Genomic DNA, 18,286 nt, shown 5'->3' with positions numbered 1-18,286 from the left:
ACTGTACATTGTGTTTTAACTGTGCAACCTATTATTCTATCAATCAACCATAGCCTATAACTGTTCTTCTTTATATATACACTGCTCAAAAAAATAAAGGGAACACTTAAACAACACAATGTAACTCCAAGTCAATCACACTTCTGTGAAATCAAACTGTCCACTTAGGAAGCAACACTGATTGACAATACATTTCACATGCTGTTGTGCAAATGGAATAGGCAAAAGGTGGAAATTATAGGCAATTAGCAAGACACCCCCCAAAACAGGAGTGATTCTGCAGGTGGTGACCACAGACCACTTCTCAGTTCCTATGCTTCCTGGCTGATGTTTTGGTCACTTTTGAATGCTGGCGGTGTTCTCACTCTAGTGGTAGCATGAGACGGAGTCTACAACCCACACAAGTGGCTCAGGTAGTGCAGTTCATCCAGGATGGCACATCAATGCGAACTGTGGCAAAAAGGTTTGCTGTGTCTGTCAGCGTAGTGTCCAGAGCATGCAGGCGCTACCAGGAGACAGGCCAGTACATCAGGAGACGTGGAGGAGGCCGTAGGAGGGCAACAACCCAGCAGCAGGACCGGTACCTCCGCCTTTGTGCAAGGAGGTACACTGCCAGAGCCCTGCAAAATGACCTCCAGCAGGCCACAAATGTGCATGTGTCTGCTCAAACGGTCAGAAACAGACTCCATGAGGGTGGTATGAGGTCCCGACGTCCACAGGTGGGGGTTGTGCTTACAGCCCAACACCGTGCAGGACGTTTCGCATTTGGCAGAGAACACCAAGATTGGCAAATTCGCCACTGGCGCCCTGTGCTCTTCACAGATGAAAGCAGGTTCACACTGAGCACATGAGCACATGTGACAGACGTGACAGAGTCTGGAGACGCCGTGGAGAACGTTCTGCTGCCTGCAACATCCTCCAGCATGACCGGTTTGGCGATGGGTCAGTCATGGTGTGGGGTGGCATTTCTTTGTGGGGCCGCACAGCCCTCCATGTGCTCGCCAGAGGTAGCCTGACTGCCATTAGGTACCGAGATGAGATCCTCAGACCCCTTGTGAGACCATATGCTGACACATGCACATTTGTGGCCTGCTGGAGGTCATTTTGCAGGGCTCTGGCAGTGTACCTCCTTGCACAAAGGCGGAGGTACCGGTCCTGCTGCTGGGTTGTTGCCCTCCTACGGCCTCCTCCACGTCTCCTGATGTACTGGCCTGTCTCCTGGTAGTGCCTGCATGCTCTGGACACTACGCTGACAGACACAGCAAACCTTTTTGCCACAGTTCGCATTGATGTGCCATCCTGAATGAACTGCACTACCTGAGCCACTTGTGTGGGTTGTAGACTCCGTCTCATGCTACCACTAGAGTGAGAGCACCGCCAGCATTCAAAAGTGACCAAAACATCAGCCAGGAAGCATAGGAACTGAGAAGTGGTCTGTGGTCACCACCTGCAGAATCAGTCCTGTTTTGGGGGGTGTCTTGATAATTGCCTATAATTTCCACCTTTTGTCTATTCCATTTGCACAACAGCATGTGAAATGTATTGTCAATTAGTGTTGCTTCCTAAGTGGACAGTTTGATTTCACAGAAGTGTGATTGACTTGGAGTTACATTGTGTTGTTTAAGTGTTCCCTTTATTTTTTTGAGCAGTGTATATATATATTGGGTAAATTGTGATGTGAGAAAAGTTTGCATGGAGCAGGAAACATGAGCTATGATTATACCACAAGTACATTTTGGTTACATAAACAACATCCCACTGGAAGCAAGCATCAGTTCAACATCTGGCATTGATGTGTTTGTCTTATTCCCAATTAGAACTCATGCAGTAGTTCCTAATAAGGCACTGAAAGAAGATGAGGAGAAAATGCTGACTATTAGCCTGCTATTTGTCTGTTCTAGCTTCATATCCAACTGCTGCTATTACTGTTGTCAATAAACATTATATTCTATCTAACTATTGTAGCTTATATGATCATGTTATTCCTTAAAGCAGATAAGAAAAACTGTTATTCTATCTTCACTTCACCGCAGAACTCATATGAGGGAAACTATTGTGTTACAATAAGTGGCGAGATGTACTATATCTACCTATTGTGACTCTAACATAGGTAACCGCCTTGCATTTACAGCGTGTTTGGTTAAAGGGAATTTCCTCCAGACGTATTGGGTGGGGTCAAGAGGTCACTTTTGGGCATCATCTTGCAGGGTTAGAGGTCACTCTCTCCATAGAGGGCAGTGGAGAAGGCGGTGTAGTCTAGCGCCCCTGTGGACCCCCCTGGGCCACTATAGCGGGGCATCCTCAAGATGCAGTACTCTGCCTGGTCAGGGGGGAGCTCTCTCCTCAGCTCCTCAACCAGGATGTAGGGCTGTGGAGTCGGGAGAAAAACAGAGAGAACACGGGCTCATGTAGGTAATTCCGCTTTAGCAAATATTAATAATCTGACAGAACAATATGCGTGTTGACCATTTTACTGAATCTGCCCCATCTGTGTGATTGACATGTTCCACTCAATTGTCACACTCCCCGTTCACTTTCTCTCACACACACACACACACCTTATCGGCTGCCAGGATCCTGAAGGATGCCACAACCTGCTCGGCGGTGTCCGTGTCAGCAGTTTCTCTGGTCATAAAATCGATAAATGATTGAAAAGACACCATGCCAGTGGCACTGGGGTCAACCAGCATCATGATACGGGCAAATTCTACTTCACCCTGACAGACAGAGAGAGAGAGAGAGATATTAGAGCGAGATCAGAGACAAGAGCACTGATATCTTTGTTCGTTATTACACAGAATATTATCAATACCTCTTGGTATTAGTATGCATTGTTTGCATATTGTAATTCTGCATGAGAATATTGAGACACCTACCAAATCATAACCCATGGAGATCAGACAGGCCCTAAAGTCATCAGTGTCCATCGCCCCATGTTTCTTCTGTAGTCGGAGGTCAAGGGTCATAGGGTGGAGGTTGGGAGTAGGAGAGGAGGGAGGGAGACCAAGAGAAGATGGATGGTAGAGTAGTGGAGATCCGGTAGGGGAGAAGACCAAAGCTAACATCAGAAACATGTACACATACACACAACCACAGACGAAAGCTGCTACCGCCTATATAGCCATAATGTAGTGTATTATTTAGAGCCCACTATTCAAAAATAGATAGAACTGGGAAAATATGTGAGGTAGCAGCAGATTTGGTCTGTTCTAGAAGGATGGAAGAAGCCTAAGTCGTCAAAGAGAGTCAGTCAGGAATCATGAAAGGTTAGAGGTCAGTAGGGGTGAGTACCTGATGTTCATTGCCCACATGACCAAGGCTGATCAGACAGGTCTTGAACTCCTCACAGTTTCCCTGTGTTCTCCTGGGACCAGGTGTTAGAGTTCACTCAGAGGTGTCACACACACACACACACACACAAGTGTCCACTGTCCATAACATGCAGCATTAAAACAATGTAGAACCAATATAAAAAATAGATTTTTTAGAGATCTATACACTACACTATCATAAAGTACAATTGGATTTGTATTATGTTTTAACCGTCTAAACAACCAAGGCCACAGAGCAGTGACCATTCTATTACAGTATCAACAACAACATATTACCCCAGTTTCCTTACGCAGCTTCTGGATAAGATAGGCAAGACGGTAAAAAAAATTGTCAGTGGTATTATGCTACTTAACATGCCATTCAGGTTAAGGGTTATTATAGGAGACTGAGAACCGGGAGTCCAGGGTGTGGATAGAGTACTATACCCGGTCAAAATGGTTGAAGGAGGAGCGGAACTCGTGCATCTGTTCTTGGCTGATGCCCTTGGCGTCACGGGTCAGGATCTGGGTCTCGATCTCGTTGATGGTGCGGGCGATGGTGGTGAGGAGGAGCTCCCAGCCCACACGGATGTGCTTTTACCATGACGATTAAACACACCGACAGATATAGACACAGACAGATTAATCAGCTGTCAACAATGTATTCCAACAATGCACTTTGGGATCTCGGTGACATCCATCATCATTATCCCCATTACCACTTCTAATCTATATAGACCGCATGTAGAGACCGTCTCTCTGTGGTGCTCTGCAGTACCTCCATGGTGTAGTTGGTATGCTTGTTGTCAAACACCAGGGATTCCTGGATGTGCTGGTGGTCTCCCTCCAGCTTGTCGATGTTGGGCTTGTAGGTAACGATGATGTGCTCAAACTGCTTCAGCTGGGTCATCTGGTCCTCCAGGGTACCGCCCACCTCCAGGGAGCAGCGCCCAATCTCCTGTCAGAACCACACAAGTGAGCAAATCAGGGTTTTGTTCCGGATCCAAGGGTACCCTTAGACACTAAAATGATGGTTGGCTCTCTGACCTCCATCCTTGTCTGTATCCAGGGTCCTATGAGGTTAGCCTGGGTAGCAAACTGCCGTCTCAGGCTCTCGCTAGTATGCTGCCGGGCTAGCTCCTCCTGGAGGGAGCCTTCTCTCTGGGGAACGAGCTTCTTCACCTGGTCAGCAACATGGCAACAAAACATACATCAATCTGACAGAAATTGGCTGTGTATGTGCATGCGTGAATGCATATGTGTGCATGCATGTCTCGTGTTTATGCATGTGAATTTTCGAGGTTGTACCTTGTCCCACTTGGTGAGGAGCTCCTCTGTGGTGATTGTGCTGTAGAGGTTGAGGAGGTTGGCCTTGATGCCGTAGCTCTGGGAGATCTTCTGCACCTCGTTGTGGATCCCCAGGATGGCCTGTCTCTCTCTGTCTGCCTCTGGGAGGGTGGCCTTGAACTGCTCATGGGCGGAGATCAGGCACTGCAGGGGAGAAGGAGAGGAGAGGTTGCAGTGTACCTAGCAAGTACTTTGGGCACTGAACCAAAATTACATAGCTGCAACATTTGTAACAACGGTAGGATGATTAAATCATAACAGTGAGTATTACGTACCTGGACCTCATCGATCGTGTGTACAATAAACATATCCTGCAGATCCTCCATAGCCCCTTCCATCCAGTTGTTGAAAGGTGCTGATCTCTTGGCAAACTCCAGGAACAACTGATCAATGGTTTCCAGCAGCTTCTCTGTCCTCTGGAAAACAGGAGCAAGAAAAAAACGTTGCCATTCATCTCATTGACAATTCATTAATATTGCTTCACCTGTTTGGGATGCTAATCCCAGGATGCATCACATTGACGTGACCCAATTGACCCCTGAGTTTGGCAAGATGGATTAGACTACTCCCTTTGGGCAGGGGCAGGTGTCAGACAGCAGCCCATGTCAGTCACCCTAATCCCAGGCCTGGATAAGGGTCTTGACACATTTGCAGGTCATGAGCATCCAGTATGGATCAGAGGGGCTCAGAGGAAGGGGAATGTGGGCATCCTGCCAGCCAGATACTGTACAGGCAGCCATATCTACATGAATGTGCCTTTAGTTCATCCCTTTATCTCGGCCAGCAGACTTAGTGGGCAACCAATAATACGCCGTGTCTTCATTCCCAAGACCCAATCCTAAACTATCTCAATAGAATATACATGAGATGTAGCTTTATTATGGATTAAGCGGTCCTGTGAACACTCCACCCCAAACCAAGGTTACGTCATTCACTGCTTTACCTCCTCAGTTCTCAACTGGATTCATGGAACTGGTTCTCTTTTCACACTACCAAGATGTACTGTGCCGGCTTGCTTTTCACTGGGTTTAGCCCAGTTTAGCTGAGAACATAGCATGTCATGTCCCAAACCTCAACCCCCTCCACTCACCTCTAAAGCCTCTCTCCTCTTCTGGGTCAATGTACCAAGTTGATCCCACAGATCACAGATGCTCTGACACCTCTGGTTGACAGCAGCCACACCATGATAGTCCAGCTCACTGCACAACACCACAGGAAACAGGTCAATCTAGGGCTGGGAAGTTTACTGTGTTTTGCTAGCATAATACTGGCATTGATGCAAGTACCAGTTTGGATATGTACTGTACCTTCTCTATCACTATTTTAATTTATAGAAATAGAGGCACACAAAGACAAAACAAATGTGGTACAGTGTGGAAATTAGTTCAGGAAATGTAGAAATGTACAAAATTGATGAAAATGATCAGAATGGAGAAATCCCATTAACATAACTTAGAATGTATTTGTTGCCACACCTAATCACAGGTAAAGTGCATCATACCATATTTATGTATTTTGAAATTCTATATCTTAAAAACGTGATTGCTGACATGCAAAACATTTGGGGACTATATCAACAATGGACTGGTTTTTGGGTGGAATTTCCCTTTAAGTAGAATGCAGATTGTATTCTTTGTCAAAGCCATGATTTTAGGAACAGGATTTGGTAGGGATGATGGTTAGGAGTGAGGGTTAGAGGAAAAGTCCGCACTTGAGCTCCTGTGCGATGGCAGCGATCTGCTCCACCCTGTCCTGGTGAGCAGCCAGGTCACTCTCAAACGCCTCGTGTTTCCTTAGCAACGCCCGAACCTCCGTCAGGGTGGCTGTCTCGTAGTCCTTCTGAGATAAAATCAGCTCTTTACCTTGGTCACAGAGAGAGAGCGAGATAGAGAGATTATTGTTTATTTCACTTTTGTATATTATCTACTTCACTTGCTTTGGCAATGTTAACATATGTTTCCCATGCCAATAAAGCCCCTTGAATTGAATTGAGAGAGACAGAGACAGAGACAGAGACAGAGAAAGCGAGAGCAACGGTCATGAATCTCCCGTTAGTCAAAACAAATGCTGAAGATTTACTCGGACATTTTCCCATTGAAGAATCTCAAAGGATTTGGAGCTAATCACTTACATTCAAAGGTCAAACTCTAGACATACCAGAGGCATAAGTAAACACTGCACAGACAGACAATAATAGCCCATACTGACCACTAGCCCAGGTCTCATGGGTGGTGGCTTTCTGGCAAAACTTTTCAGCCAGGTGGGCCAGTCTCTCCAGCCTGCGGATCTCGGTCAGAAGCCACTCCTCATAACCTTTCTCAGCCCCCTCCAGCCCCTGCCATGCACTGGCTATGTCCTACAGCCACATGGAGACACAAAGACACGGGTCAAAAGCAGCAAACCATCACGCTCAGTTGATATGCTATTAAAACAGCTTTTTAACTTTATCAACATTCTGGTAAGAGTGCCTTGGTCTTTACCTTGGTCTTTTGGATTACCTACATCCATAGCTATCTATAGCTACTGTACTTTGACTGGTGGCTTGTGTTTCATCAGTTTTATATGATTCATCATTGAATGTTGGGTGTTAACACTTACAGATACCATCTTTCCCTCAGAGGGCATAAAGGCGGGCCGGTTGCTGATGCGCAGCTTGGTCTGCAAGGTGTTGAAGCTGATCTCCAGCTGGCACTTCTCCTGCACCTTGGGGGGCTTGTGCATGCGGCGGTAGTCCCTGAAATCCTCCAGCTTCCTCTGCATCTCAACCATGGTCTTCTCTGCGGCCCTGTTCTCTAGCCATGGGGTGGTCCGGCAGATCCACTCCAGTAGCTACGGAATACAGAAGGTAATGATGGAGTGGAGCTATGGGGTTTGTGTGCTGTGTGTTGTTATTCCTCTCAATTCAATTAAGTTGAATTGGACTTTGAATTTGATTTGAATACTTGGAAATTTCCAAGTGGGGTAGAAGTATGTCCCTAAGAGAGTTCACCAATATGAAAGCATATATCCAAAAGTATGCTTTACCTCGCTGGCCAGCCTCTCGTATTCCTCCATAAGTTTCTCATTATCCTGGTTCACACCTAGCACTTTACAGATCCTGTTGGCTGCTGTCTCAGCCTACCAAGGGGAGGGAGGAAAGAGGAAAGAGAAATGAGGTCAGGGAGGAAAGAGAGGTGAGGTGAGTCGCATATCTAATGCAATTCCTCATACAATTACCCCCCACCCCACCAACATGCACACCATTTAAGTCATACATTTAAAGCAATCTGTGTGTGTCGTTTCAAAAACATGCATGTCAATGTCAAACTCACAATTTACCAAATTAGTATGATGTCAAACAACTTTCAGGCTAGCGAAGAGGACAGACCAGGATATGTGTTTTTGGTAGTGACGGGGAAATAAGACTATAGAAAATTTGAATGATTGGATTATCATGTGCTTATTTTAAGTGGAATGATTGACACATGGTAATCACCATCAAATGATTTGTGAATATTGGACACAAAACATATTGCATTCACAAACTCGATTCAAATTGTTCATGGTGCAAGCTGTATACCTGCTCAGCTCCAGCAAAAGCATGATAGAAGCAGGACACATAGGTCATGATAGCTCTCTCATCAGGCTTAGGAGTGTTGATGATGTCTACAGCGTGGACACAGGGACAGAAGAGGGTGACAGACAACAAGTAGAGAAGGAGGAAGACACTGAAGGTGGAGACAGGAAACACAAGAGCACAGACAGAGGAAAAGGACCACAGATAGAGACTCCACACCTGAACGTCTTAGCCCAGGGCTATCCTGGAAGGAAATTGGGTTGGTCTATGGCCAAGGGGTCTAAACAAGGACCTAAAACTTGACCAATGTGCCCTCACCTTCTGTACCATTGCAAATGTGTGATACAAACTGCACATATAGGTCATAACAGTCCTGTTGTCTGGCCTTGCTGCACTTATCAAATCTGTGGGATACCAGGCACTTAGGACTTTATCATTACAATGTTCATACAAGTACACACAATCCTCCTGGCAATCTCCTCCAGACAATCCTGCAACAAAGCCCGTAGTCTGACTCCCACCATTACAGTACCAAATAAGATGGTTTATGTTTTCATATTGAGCAAAACAAGATGCCTATAGCTAATGCCGAATTCAAAACGTTGTTTCCTTAGAAGACATTACCTTCTGCGTCCATCATCTTGGGAATATCCAGGTGCTTCTCTGCTATTTCAAAGGCCAGGTTCAGGTTCCCCATAGGATCATCCTAGAAAATAATCAGTATTATAGAAACATACGTTCCAATTATATTGTTACATAGCAGTTAGCATATAGCGGTCTTTCAATGCCACCTTAACACTATTACACTTTTTAAAACTAAGATACAGTCATGTTTTCATTTACTTTTAACATGAAAAAACATGCACATGTAAAGTATTTGAAATCAGATTACAAACTGTCCTGCACCCAGTGATGTATTAACCAAACAGGTGACAGACAGTCAGTAAGTGTCTTCTCACTAATGCGGTAGGGTGAGTCAGTTGGTTTAGTGGGAGGAGAGGGCTCATGCTGCTGCTATTGTACTAAGTCTGTTCCACTGATGCTGGCTGAGGGGGGAAAGCCTGTTACAGGACAGTGGCAGCTGCAGAGATCCAGGGCGGGCAGATACCCATGGGCCTGTTCCCCACATGGAGCCATTTCAGCAAGCTAACACTCATGGCTTACTGAGCCCACTCACCTGGAGCCAGACATGACAGCTGACAGGGCCTGTCTGGGTCCAATGCAAGCATGGAAGTGTTTGGGGGGGGCAGCAGAGGTGTGTGTGTGTGTGTGTGTGTGTGTGTGTGTGTGTGTCCACATGCATATGTACGAGAGAGAGGGGGAACACCTCTACTAAAACTGTCTCTTTTTGGTATTAAACAACATTCTGAATGGTTTGGGTTTCCCAGATCTATTCATTTTTATGTGTATTCCCAAACAACAATGGATAGATTGATTGCCCTATAAAGGGCTGCCTCATTTAGAGGTATCTGCCCACCACAGCTGAGGTAAACCCTGGGCTCTATTGGGATGTGGCTCATATTTCTTCATCTATTCACAGTCAGGGCTAAGTCAGTTCAGCCTCCTGGGAAAACCATAATGGACTATGTTACTTTTTTTTTTAGATTAACAAGGATGGAGATGTACTGTGAATGTAATTCGGTATTATAAAGGCCACAGGTTACACGGTGGAAGGACACAAATCTGTATATTCAAATCTGTATAGTCTACTCTTTAAAGTTACAATCATCACATATTCTCCAAAAAATACGTACAGTTAGGGTACATTTCTGTTTCCGAGGACACAAACCTATTTTATGTACCCCCAATGGTCCACTAATGATTATTGATGGTACTGATCTGTACCTTTGCTTAGCAGAGAAGTTACACATTTAAAATGTATTGAACAAAGGTAGATATTTGTACCCACCATTAGATACAATAATGAATCCACCTGTGCCATCGTATTGACAGGATGTAATGTATTGTAATGGCGGGGCCTCGTTAAATAGGAGGCGTGGTTTAGTGAGGTGTGTGGCTTTCAGTAAGTTCTTTTTGGCCACCCGTGAGTGGAAGTTTTGTACCAGTTTAAGTGGTCTATGGTTATTCAAATTCAACTTTGAGCAGATCTGCTGCCAGTTCTATAAAAGCTTGCATTAGAGCAATTAAAGCACACTAATAAATTAAATAAATAAATACATGTAATTACCCAGTGTGTACTAGGCTTGGGCGGTATACTGTATATACCATAAACCAGGGTATTTGGAAATAGCCGAGGTGAGGAGGGGGATTGTTTAAGATACTCTTTGAAGAGGTAGGGTTTCAGGTGCTTTTGGAAGATGGGCAGGGACTCTGCTGTTCTAGCTTCAAGGGGAAGCTGGTTCCACCATTGGGGGGCCAGGACAGAGAAGAGCTTGGACTGGGCTTAGCGGGAGCTACTCTCCTGTAGCGGTGGGAGGGCCAAGAGACCAGAGTGGCAGAACGGAGTGCTCGGGTTTGGGTGTAGGGTTTGAGCATAGTCTGAAGGTAGGGAGGGGGCAGTTCCTCTTGCTGCTCCGTAGGCAAGCATCATGGTCTTGTAGTGGATGCGAGCTTCGACTGGAAGCCAGTGGAGTGTACGGAGGAGAAGGGTGACATGTAAGAACTTAGGAAGGTTGAAAACCAGGCGGGCTGCAGCACCCTGGATAAGTTGCAGGGGTTTGATGTCACAAACCGGCAGCCGAGCCAACAGTGAGTTGCAGTACTCCAGACGGGAGATGACAAGTGCCTGAATTAGGACCTGCACTACTTCCTGTGTGAGGTAGGGTCGTACTCTCATGATGTTTTAGAGTATGATCCTGCAGGATGTTAATCCTAGTTGTTTATCCCTCCCTGGACAAACGTTGAATATTGAAGTAAGACCGTGAGATCTTGTTAGTTTTTGTGTGTGTGTGTGTGTGTGTAAAACTTTGTTTATCTGCACAAAGTCTCTCATTTACATTCGCTTGTAAATGTCCAAACTCACCAAAAAGGACATTTGGTAGGTACTACCTATATATGTATAACTTTATGAGTTGGATTGCCTGTCTTTGCAAATTGTTTTTATTTCGTTTGCGCTCGTTAGCAGATTTAGCTAGCAGCCTCTATGGAAATTCGCTAGTACTTGTGCTAATTTGTTAGCATTCTGGTAATAGTTTTTACTGATTTATTTTTGTTCGTTTTTAGCGACCCCTTGTGTACTAAGGCTGTAATACCATAAACCATGGAAAGAGATAAGGACGGTATGACGATATGAAAATCTGGATACCGCCCAACCCTAGAGTGTACCATACAAACGCTAAGTCTATTAGAGCTTACTACTACACACACAATTCTACACACAACAAAGTCTACTTTTATGAGATTTCAAACACTGCTGTACCTAGACTTATGATACCTTCAGATTGTGATAGTTGATTAGATCTGGCCTGTGTTTGTGTATCAGGGCACAGAAGGCTAAACCTTCCTTCCAGTTTTATACAATAGGGAGTCATTGAGAAGAGCATGTAAGTAAGACAGTGGATGCAGAAATCAGTAAAGAATAGATTGGGTGAGTTAAATTAGGGGCTCATTTCATTTTTTGGGCAAAGGGATCCGTGGAATAAGTTAAGATAATAAGATATTGGTATCCACAGTACCACACCAATTATAATTTTTTTAACTCAATACTATCACCCCCCAAAACATTTTTTTAACCTAAATGTACTTTAATTTAATCTTTAAAAATGTACAGTTTTCTCTCTGCCTCATGGCAGAATGTGTAGAATTGAAGGATTTTAGCTTGAAAACTGCAACATTTTCTCTCTAGTGCCAAGAGGCGGGCCTTTTAAATTTTATTTCCCGGGCCTGAGAATTGGATTGTCCAGCCATGTACTGTAGAAGTCCTTGTAGGCCATTTTTAACACACTCAAGTTGTGTTCTGATCATGAGGGAGTCCCTGATGAATTTGCAAACACAAAAGGTGTCCCTGGCTCCAAAAAGTTTGAGAACCCCTGAGTTAAACATAATGAAACACTCTCTTATTTCTGCTTCTCAAAAGTCAACCCACCCACATCATAACTTTCTATTAATCCACACTGTGGGAAAAGGCTGGAGTTAATATTATGGACATAGGGAACCCTTCTCTGTTAGTATGTGGGAGGCACCAGACACCATCATGGTTAGTGATTGGGACACACGAGAGACCTTGTTGAGCTTAGCATAGTCGATAAGGTCAGGTCTGTGTCTGTGAATCAGGGCGCAGAAGGCAAGTCCGTCCTTCCAGCTTCACCAGCAGGCAGCAGAGAGAACCAGGTCAGAGGTCAGATTGGCATGATAACTGAGTAAATTAGAGGTCACCAACACTGGTCCTAGAGAGCTATAGTGTGTGCAGGCTTTGCATCTCTTATTACTTATTACTAACACATTAGTATAGAAAATAATAAAATAGAAAAATACCTATTAGGCATCTTCAAGGAGTCTTAACATTCAAAATCAAAATAACAAAATTATCCTTGTAATGAACTTCTTAAAACAATTCCATATAGCTAAGTTGAACACCATCAACTGGGGTAGACAGGGCTTGGACTCTAAAGGGTTAGGAAAAGACTCAAGATTGTTCTCACCTAATGTGGAAGTTCTGGACATTGACATTTCTGTAGGGGGCAGTCTTTCTCTGGCACCACAAGAGAAGGCCTTCCTTTGCAGATGTTTCTGAAAGGAGAGAGAAATATTTGTTCAACAGCAATATTCCCCAGTGAGATCTCTATTTCATTAAACCAGGAAGGCAATACAGATCATCTGTCCAAGAAGGTAGCTGCAGTATAAAAACACTGGGAATCCATATGCAGGACATAACTTACTATACAATAATTACAAAGGCAGGTTTTTTTCCACTCAAGTACGCTATTTTGTTAGAATTGTCCTTTATTACCTTCTACAGAGATGTCCTGGATTGCAAAGCGGAGGATGATGGTCCATATCATTCCCAGAGTCATCTTAACGTTACCATCCACAATTTCTGAAGAGAAAAAATCCAACTACCATCAGATCCATCACATAATTGTAAAAGTTAATGTACAATGGACTGTAAAGTTTTACAACATTGTGGAACACTCTACCTTTGATGAATAAGACCTGCTTCAGTGAATTAGATAATTGATTATTCAAATGAATCAAAAGATACTGAGCTGCCAACAGGTAAAGTACAGGCCAAATAAAATATCACCTTCAGCTCCAATAGAGACAAGTTTCACTCCCTTGCTGGTGATGAAGTCTAGGGCTTTGTTGACATTGGCAATCTTGTGAAAACGCATCTTCCCTCTGTCAGGCTTAGGTAACCTCTCACCTGAGGGAAGGAGCAAACAGCATTCATTTCTCTGTGAGTACCAATCAATTTATTCAACTATCAACTATTTAGTCAACAAACAGTACCTGAAATAATTTCCAAGAGAAGCATGAGTTTGAGGCCATTCCTGAAGTCGTCCTCAATGTTCTCAATCTGTGTTTCTGCTTTCCTCAGGTGGGAATTACACCAAGCTGTGAAGGTCTACAAATAAAATGATATTTTGGTGAGTAAAATACAAATAGTAGAAGGTAAATTTCCCATAACTTAGGATCTTATTCGTCACATTCTACCTTATTCGTCAAAGGTAGAATGTTCCACAATGTTTAAAAACTTTACAGTCCATTTTACATAACATTTTCCAATTTACCCTTCCCAGTTGAAAGTGTTTGCCATCTATACTCTATGAAGGTAGCTATTGTAAGTGTAAAGCTTGGTTGTAACATACTATAAGATAACAGCTTAGCATGACTTAGCCAGAGGCCATCAATTGTGATGACTGTGGTCCCTATGGCAAGTGCCACATATTGAGATGTATCCTATCTGTCGAGGGTCAGCAAAACCCCTAGGTTTCAAATTACACCTTCCCTCCAACCAACCTACTGCCTATAAAGGATAAAGGATAAAATAATGTGTTCTCCGATAACGCTCATGCTTTCAACTGTATCCTGATGCATGACTTAACCTCTTTCAGCTAGGGGGCAGAATTGTTATGTTTGGAAAAATTACAGTTTTAAATTTGGTTTTAAATATACTTAAGTATCAAAAGTATAAATCATTTCGAATTCCTTATATTAAGCAAACCAGATGGCACCATTTTCTTGTTTTTTTATTTATTTATTAATTGCCAAGGTCACACTCAGACATAAATTACAGACGAAGCATTTGTGTTTCGTGAGTCCGCCAGATCAGATGCAGTAGGGATGACCAGGGATGTTCTCTTGATAAATGTGTGAATGGGACCATTTTCCTGTCAAAATGTAACGAGTACTTTTGGGTAGTACAGAAAATGTATGGAGTAAAAAGTACATTATTTCATTTCAGAATGTAGTGAAGTAAAAATTGGCAAAATATAAATAGTAGAGTAAAGTATACATCCCCCAAAAACAACTTAAGTAGTACTTAAAAGTATTTTTTACTTAAGTACTTTACACCACTGCTGATGATATAAACTGCACAGGTGTCAAACTCATTCCACGGGGGGCCGAGTGTCTGCGGGTTTTCGCTCCTCCCTTGTACTTGATTGATGAATCAACATCACTAATTAGTTAGTAACTCCCCACACCTGGTTGTCTAGGGCTTTATTGAAAGGAAAAACCAAAAACCTGCAGACACTAGGCCCTCCGTGGAATGAGTTTGACACCCCTGATATAAGGTGTCAAATGTAGCCTGCTCTGGTGGCCCTAGTGATAAGAGACAGGAAGAAAACATTTTAACTGAATATCAAAATGAGAGGAAAATGTCACATGCACACAGTGCATTCTTCTCTCACGTGTTTCTCTTTGAAAAGAAAAAAGCCACACTTTTACTAAAATGATAACAAGTGCCTGATAATCAAAAAGGATAAGTGGAACTATAGCCTTATGCTTTCGCTATCTATCCAGTCCTTCCAGATACTGTATGTGAATACCGAAAGGGCAAAGGCTAAAACGGGTGGGGACTATGGGCCTTAATTGAAATTAATCTTGCCGTGTCACAAACTGAGAGTGATCTGCATTTTATTGAATGGAATACATTGAACATTCCTTCTCAAAATGCCTTACTGGATCAGCCTCAATTAGACTCCTTACATCACTCAGGAATGTGATCTGTCAATCTGCTTCCAGCTTTCATCTACACAGTGTTGACTGTACTGTGCATAAACACAGAGAATGTTTGTATGCTTCAGTGACATGTTGCATTTTCAAGCCATTCCAGTCCACACAGCATGACTGGGGGAGTGATCCTTTGGCCCTTAAGAACCTTAAATTCTTATAGTACATAGCCTGGTCCCCCAGAGGGCTGTGGGTTAACGCCACCCGCCTGGAGAGGCTGCCCGTCTAAATTAGGAATATTAGAGGCTTTGGAACAAAGGACGCAGCATGACAAAGCAGACCAAAGTGTACGTGACATTGAACTGCTGCCCCCTCGTTAAACATGACTACTCTTCCAGACCTAACCCCCGCCAACCTCATTCCTCCCTCCAACAGCCCTAACGTTCAGAGCTAAATATATTCATGAACCATGTCCAATAGGGACCAACCCTGTCATTGAAGGAGGTGTTCAAACACATGAACTGGTTGAAGGCTGTTTATTCATTGTTTTCACTCTTGGTTCCAAGAATCATGCCTAATTTGCCTCTGTTCACCAAACCCGGCTGAATCAGGTGGCACACCTAGCCTGTGCTAGAACATGGTAGCCTAATTGGCAAGTTAGTGTACAAAGGTAAGGACAGTTCAGTGTGCCAGAAGGTCTCATTCAAGGGCAGCCCTGTCTTCCCTGGTGGCTCTTACTGGGAAATAGGATTAAAGTGGAGGGAAAGCTAATAAAGAGCCTTAATTAAGATGCCAAAGAAGTTACTGAGAACTGCAAACAAATCCCATGTGGTCAACACTGCTATCCAAGTATACCTTATACCATGCAGAAGGCACCCAGTAGGCCTATAGGTCTTAATTAGCATGTACCTAAAATACCCACAAAATACATATTTGCTTTGCCTTGTTAAATGAAGATAGTTGAGACACAGTTCAACCTCTTCCATGACAATAAAGTGTGAGCATTTCTGAAGGAAGACATACTGTAACCTCCTTCTGTATTAGACCAGTTGACAGATTGGCTAATGAGTTGGGAGCCTATATTCAGATGCTTGGTACAGTATTTTGTGGTTTCTATAAACAAAACAATTCCACACCAAGGACACTTGATTAACCCACTATAATGCCTTTTGGTCTCGAGGTTAAAATTAGATATAGCATCCATTCTAATCCCAAGCACGCCATCGTGTGTTAAGAAGCATCTGTTGACAGTTCACATTCCTCGCGTATCAGTGGAATGGCAGCAGTTTCGAGAGCCGCTCATTGAGCTATTGTTAGCTGGTACCCATCGCATCTGTCCGTCAATATTCCCGTCAACTGGAGCCAAGACAGACCCCTTGCTCCGTCTGAACCCAATACCAGGAACCAGAGACGCTTTGAAGTCTGAGCTCAACGTGAATAACTTAATATTTAATTATCAAACAATTTGGAAATGCAAACAAATTTTAATTTGATGTCATGTAAACTCCCAACCCGGTGAGTAAAGTAATGCAGTGCATAAAGTTAATTTGTTGAATTGGTTATGTGCATGTCGTCATCTTCTCTCGATTTACCTTTCTTTGCTGTTTTTCCCAGGCAGGGTCCAGTAACATGTCCCTGTCCCACTCATCATCCTGTATCATGTAGTCCTCCTCATCTCCGAATCCGTTATCATAATGCACCGTCGTCTCTATTTGGGTAATCATCGCGTCCTAAGTATTTGTATTTCCCCAAATTCACTGCGTTTTTGTCTTCCAATATCCTTATGTGTTTTGACTCTGATAATTGAATTATTGACCTGGGATGGGTAACTTCCACTCTCCCTCTCTAGCTCACTCCCTCACGCTTGCCCGTGTTCTGTCTGGCCGCAGTTGCCACAGCCGGACAAGCGCTGACATCAATTAGTACTGACAGCTCACGTGACAGGCGCGTTGTGTATCAGGGCGCTATACCCAGGGGATAAAACTGCTCTACTGTTCACAGACCCACGGGCACCACACACACACACACACACACAGGCAGATAAGTATTTGTTTCATTAATATAATATCAGTATGATTGTAAGATGGATAGTTATATTGTTGTAATGATAAATTGAGTTTCAAATGCTATCATCTGTGATAATACATTCTGGAACAATAAGTGCTTTCACATCTGAGTACACACAGAAGTGCTCTAGGACACCACAGGATAACTGAAGTGATTAGGATGAGAAGACATTGCTCTTGGAATTTGATTCCCAGGTCTGGACACTGTCACTTCCAACATTGGAGACCTAAGGAATATGATTCTGGTGATTCTGCAAGCAGGTCCTAGCAGTGACTTAACATACATGCGTATACACACACACACACACACACACACACACACACACACACACACACACACACACACACACACAATAATGTATTTCTGATTAAACCAAACACACTATCATTCACAAACGCACAGCAAAGCCTCCTCCCTAACTGTTCCATAAAAGCATCCCCTCTTCCAATCAAGCGGGGCAGTTTTTTTTTCACCCCTTTTTTTCTCCCCAATTTCATGGTATCCAATTGATAGTAGTTACAGTCTTGTCTCATCACTACAACTCCTGTACGGAGTCGGGAGATGCGAAGGTCGAGAGCCATGCGTCCTCCGAAACACAACGCAACCAAGCCGCACTGCTTCTTGACACAATGCCCATCCAACCCGGAAGGCAGCCACACCAATGTGTCGGAGGAAACACCGTACACCTAGCGACCTGGTCAGCGCGCACTGCGCCCGGTCCGCCACAGGAGTCGCTAGTGCGCGATGAGACAAGGATATCCCTGCCGGCCTAACCCGGACGAAGCTGGGACAATTATGCGCCGCCCCGTGGGCCCCCCAGTCGCAGCCGGCTGCAACAGACCTGGACTCAAACCCAGAATCTCTAGTGGCACAGCTAGCACTGCGATGCAGTGCCTTAGACCACTGTGCCACTCGGGAGGCCCTAAACACA

General features: G+C 43.9%; 1 protein-coding gene across 1 annotated transcript; it reads right to left on the bottom strand.

Annotated features, from left to right (window-relative positions):
- Positions 1–1,641: 1,641 nt before the first annotated feature.
- LOC129857922 (alpha-actinin-2-like) lies at positions 1,642–17,193 on the bottom strand. Its single transcript, XM_055926620.1, has 21 exons — positions 16,881–17,193; positions 13,624–13,738; positions 13,418–13,537; positions 13,124–13,210; positions 12,816–12,903; positions 12,397–12,475; positions 8,839–8,920; positions 8,218–8,303; positions 7,683–7,775; positions 7,257–7,487; positions 6,867–7,014; positions 6,370–6,520; positions 5,749–5,857; positions 4,934–5,074; positions 4,620–4,802; positions 4,359–4,493; positions 4,090–4,269; positions 3,759–3,905; positions 2,877–2,942; positions 2,559–2,717; positions 1,642–2,368 (listed from the first exon to the last, which is right to left on the bottom strand). Exons 1-21 carry the CDS (start codon positions 17,010–17,012, stop codon positions 2,210–2,212), a joined length of 2,691 nt encoding a protein of 896 aa, XP_055782595.1. The 5' UTR covers positions 17,013–17,193; the 3' UTR covers positions 1,642–2,209.
- Positions 17,194–18,286: the final 1,093 nt, after the last annotated feature.

Source organism: Salvelinus fontinalis, chromosome 1, assembly GCF_029448725.1.
Source record: "Salvelinus fontinalis isolate EN_2023a chromosome 1, ASM2944872v1, whole genome shotgun sequence".
In the NCBI taxonomy this organism is placed as follows: Eukaryota; Metazoa; Chordata; class Actinopteri; order Salmoniformes; family Salmonidae; genus Salvelinus; species Salvelinus fontinalis.
Note: the sequence above shows the minus strand (reverse complement) of the source record. Positions and strands in the feature narration are given on the sequence as shown.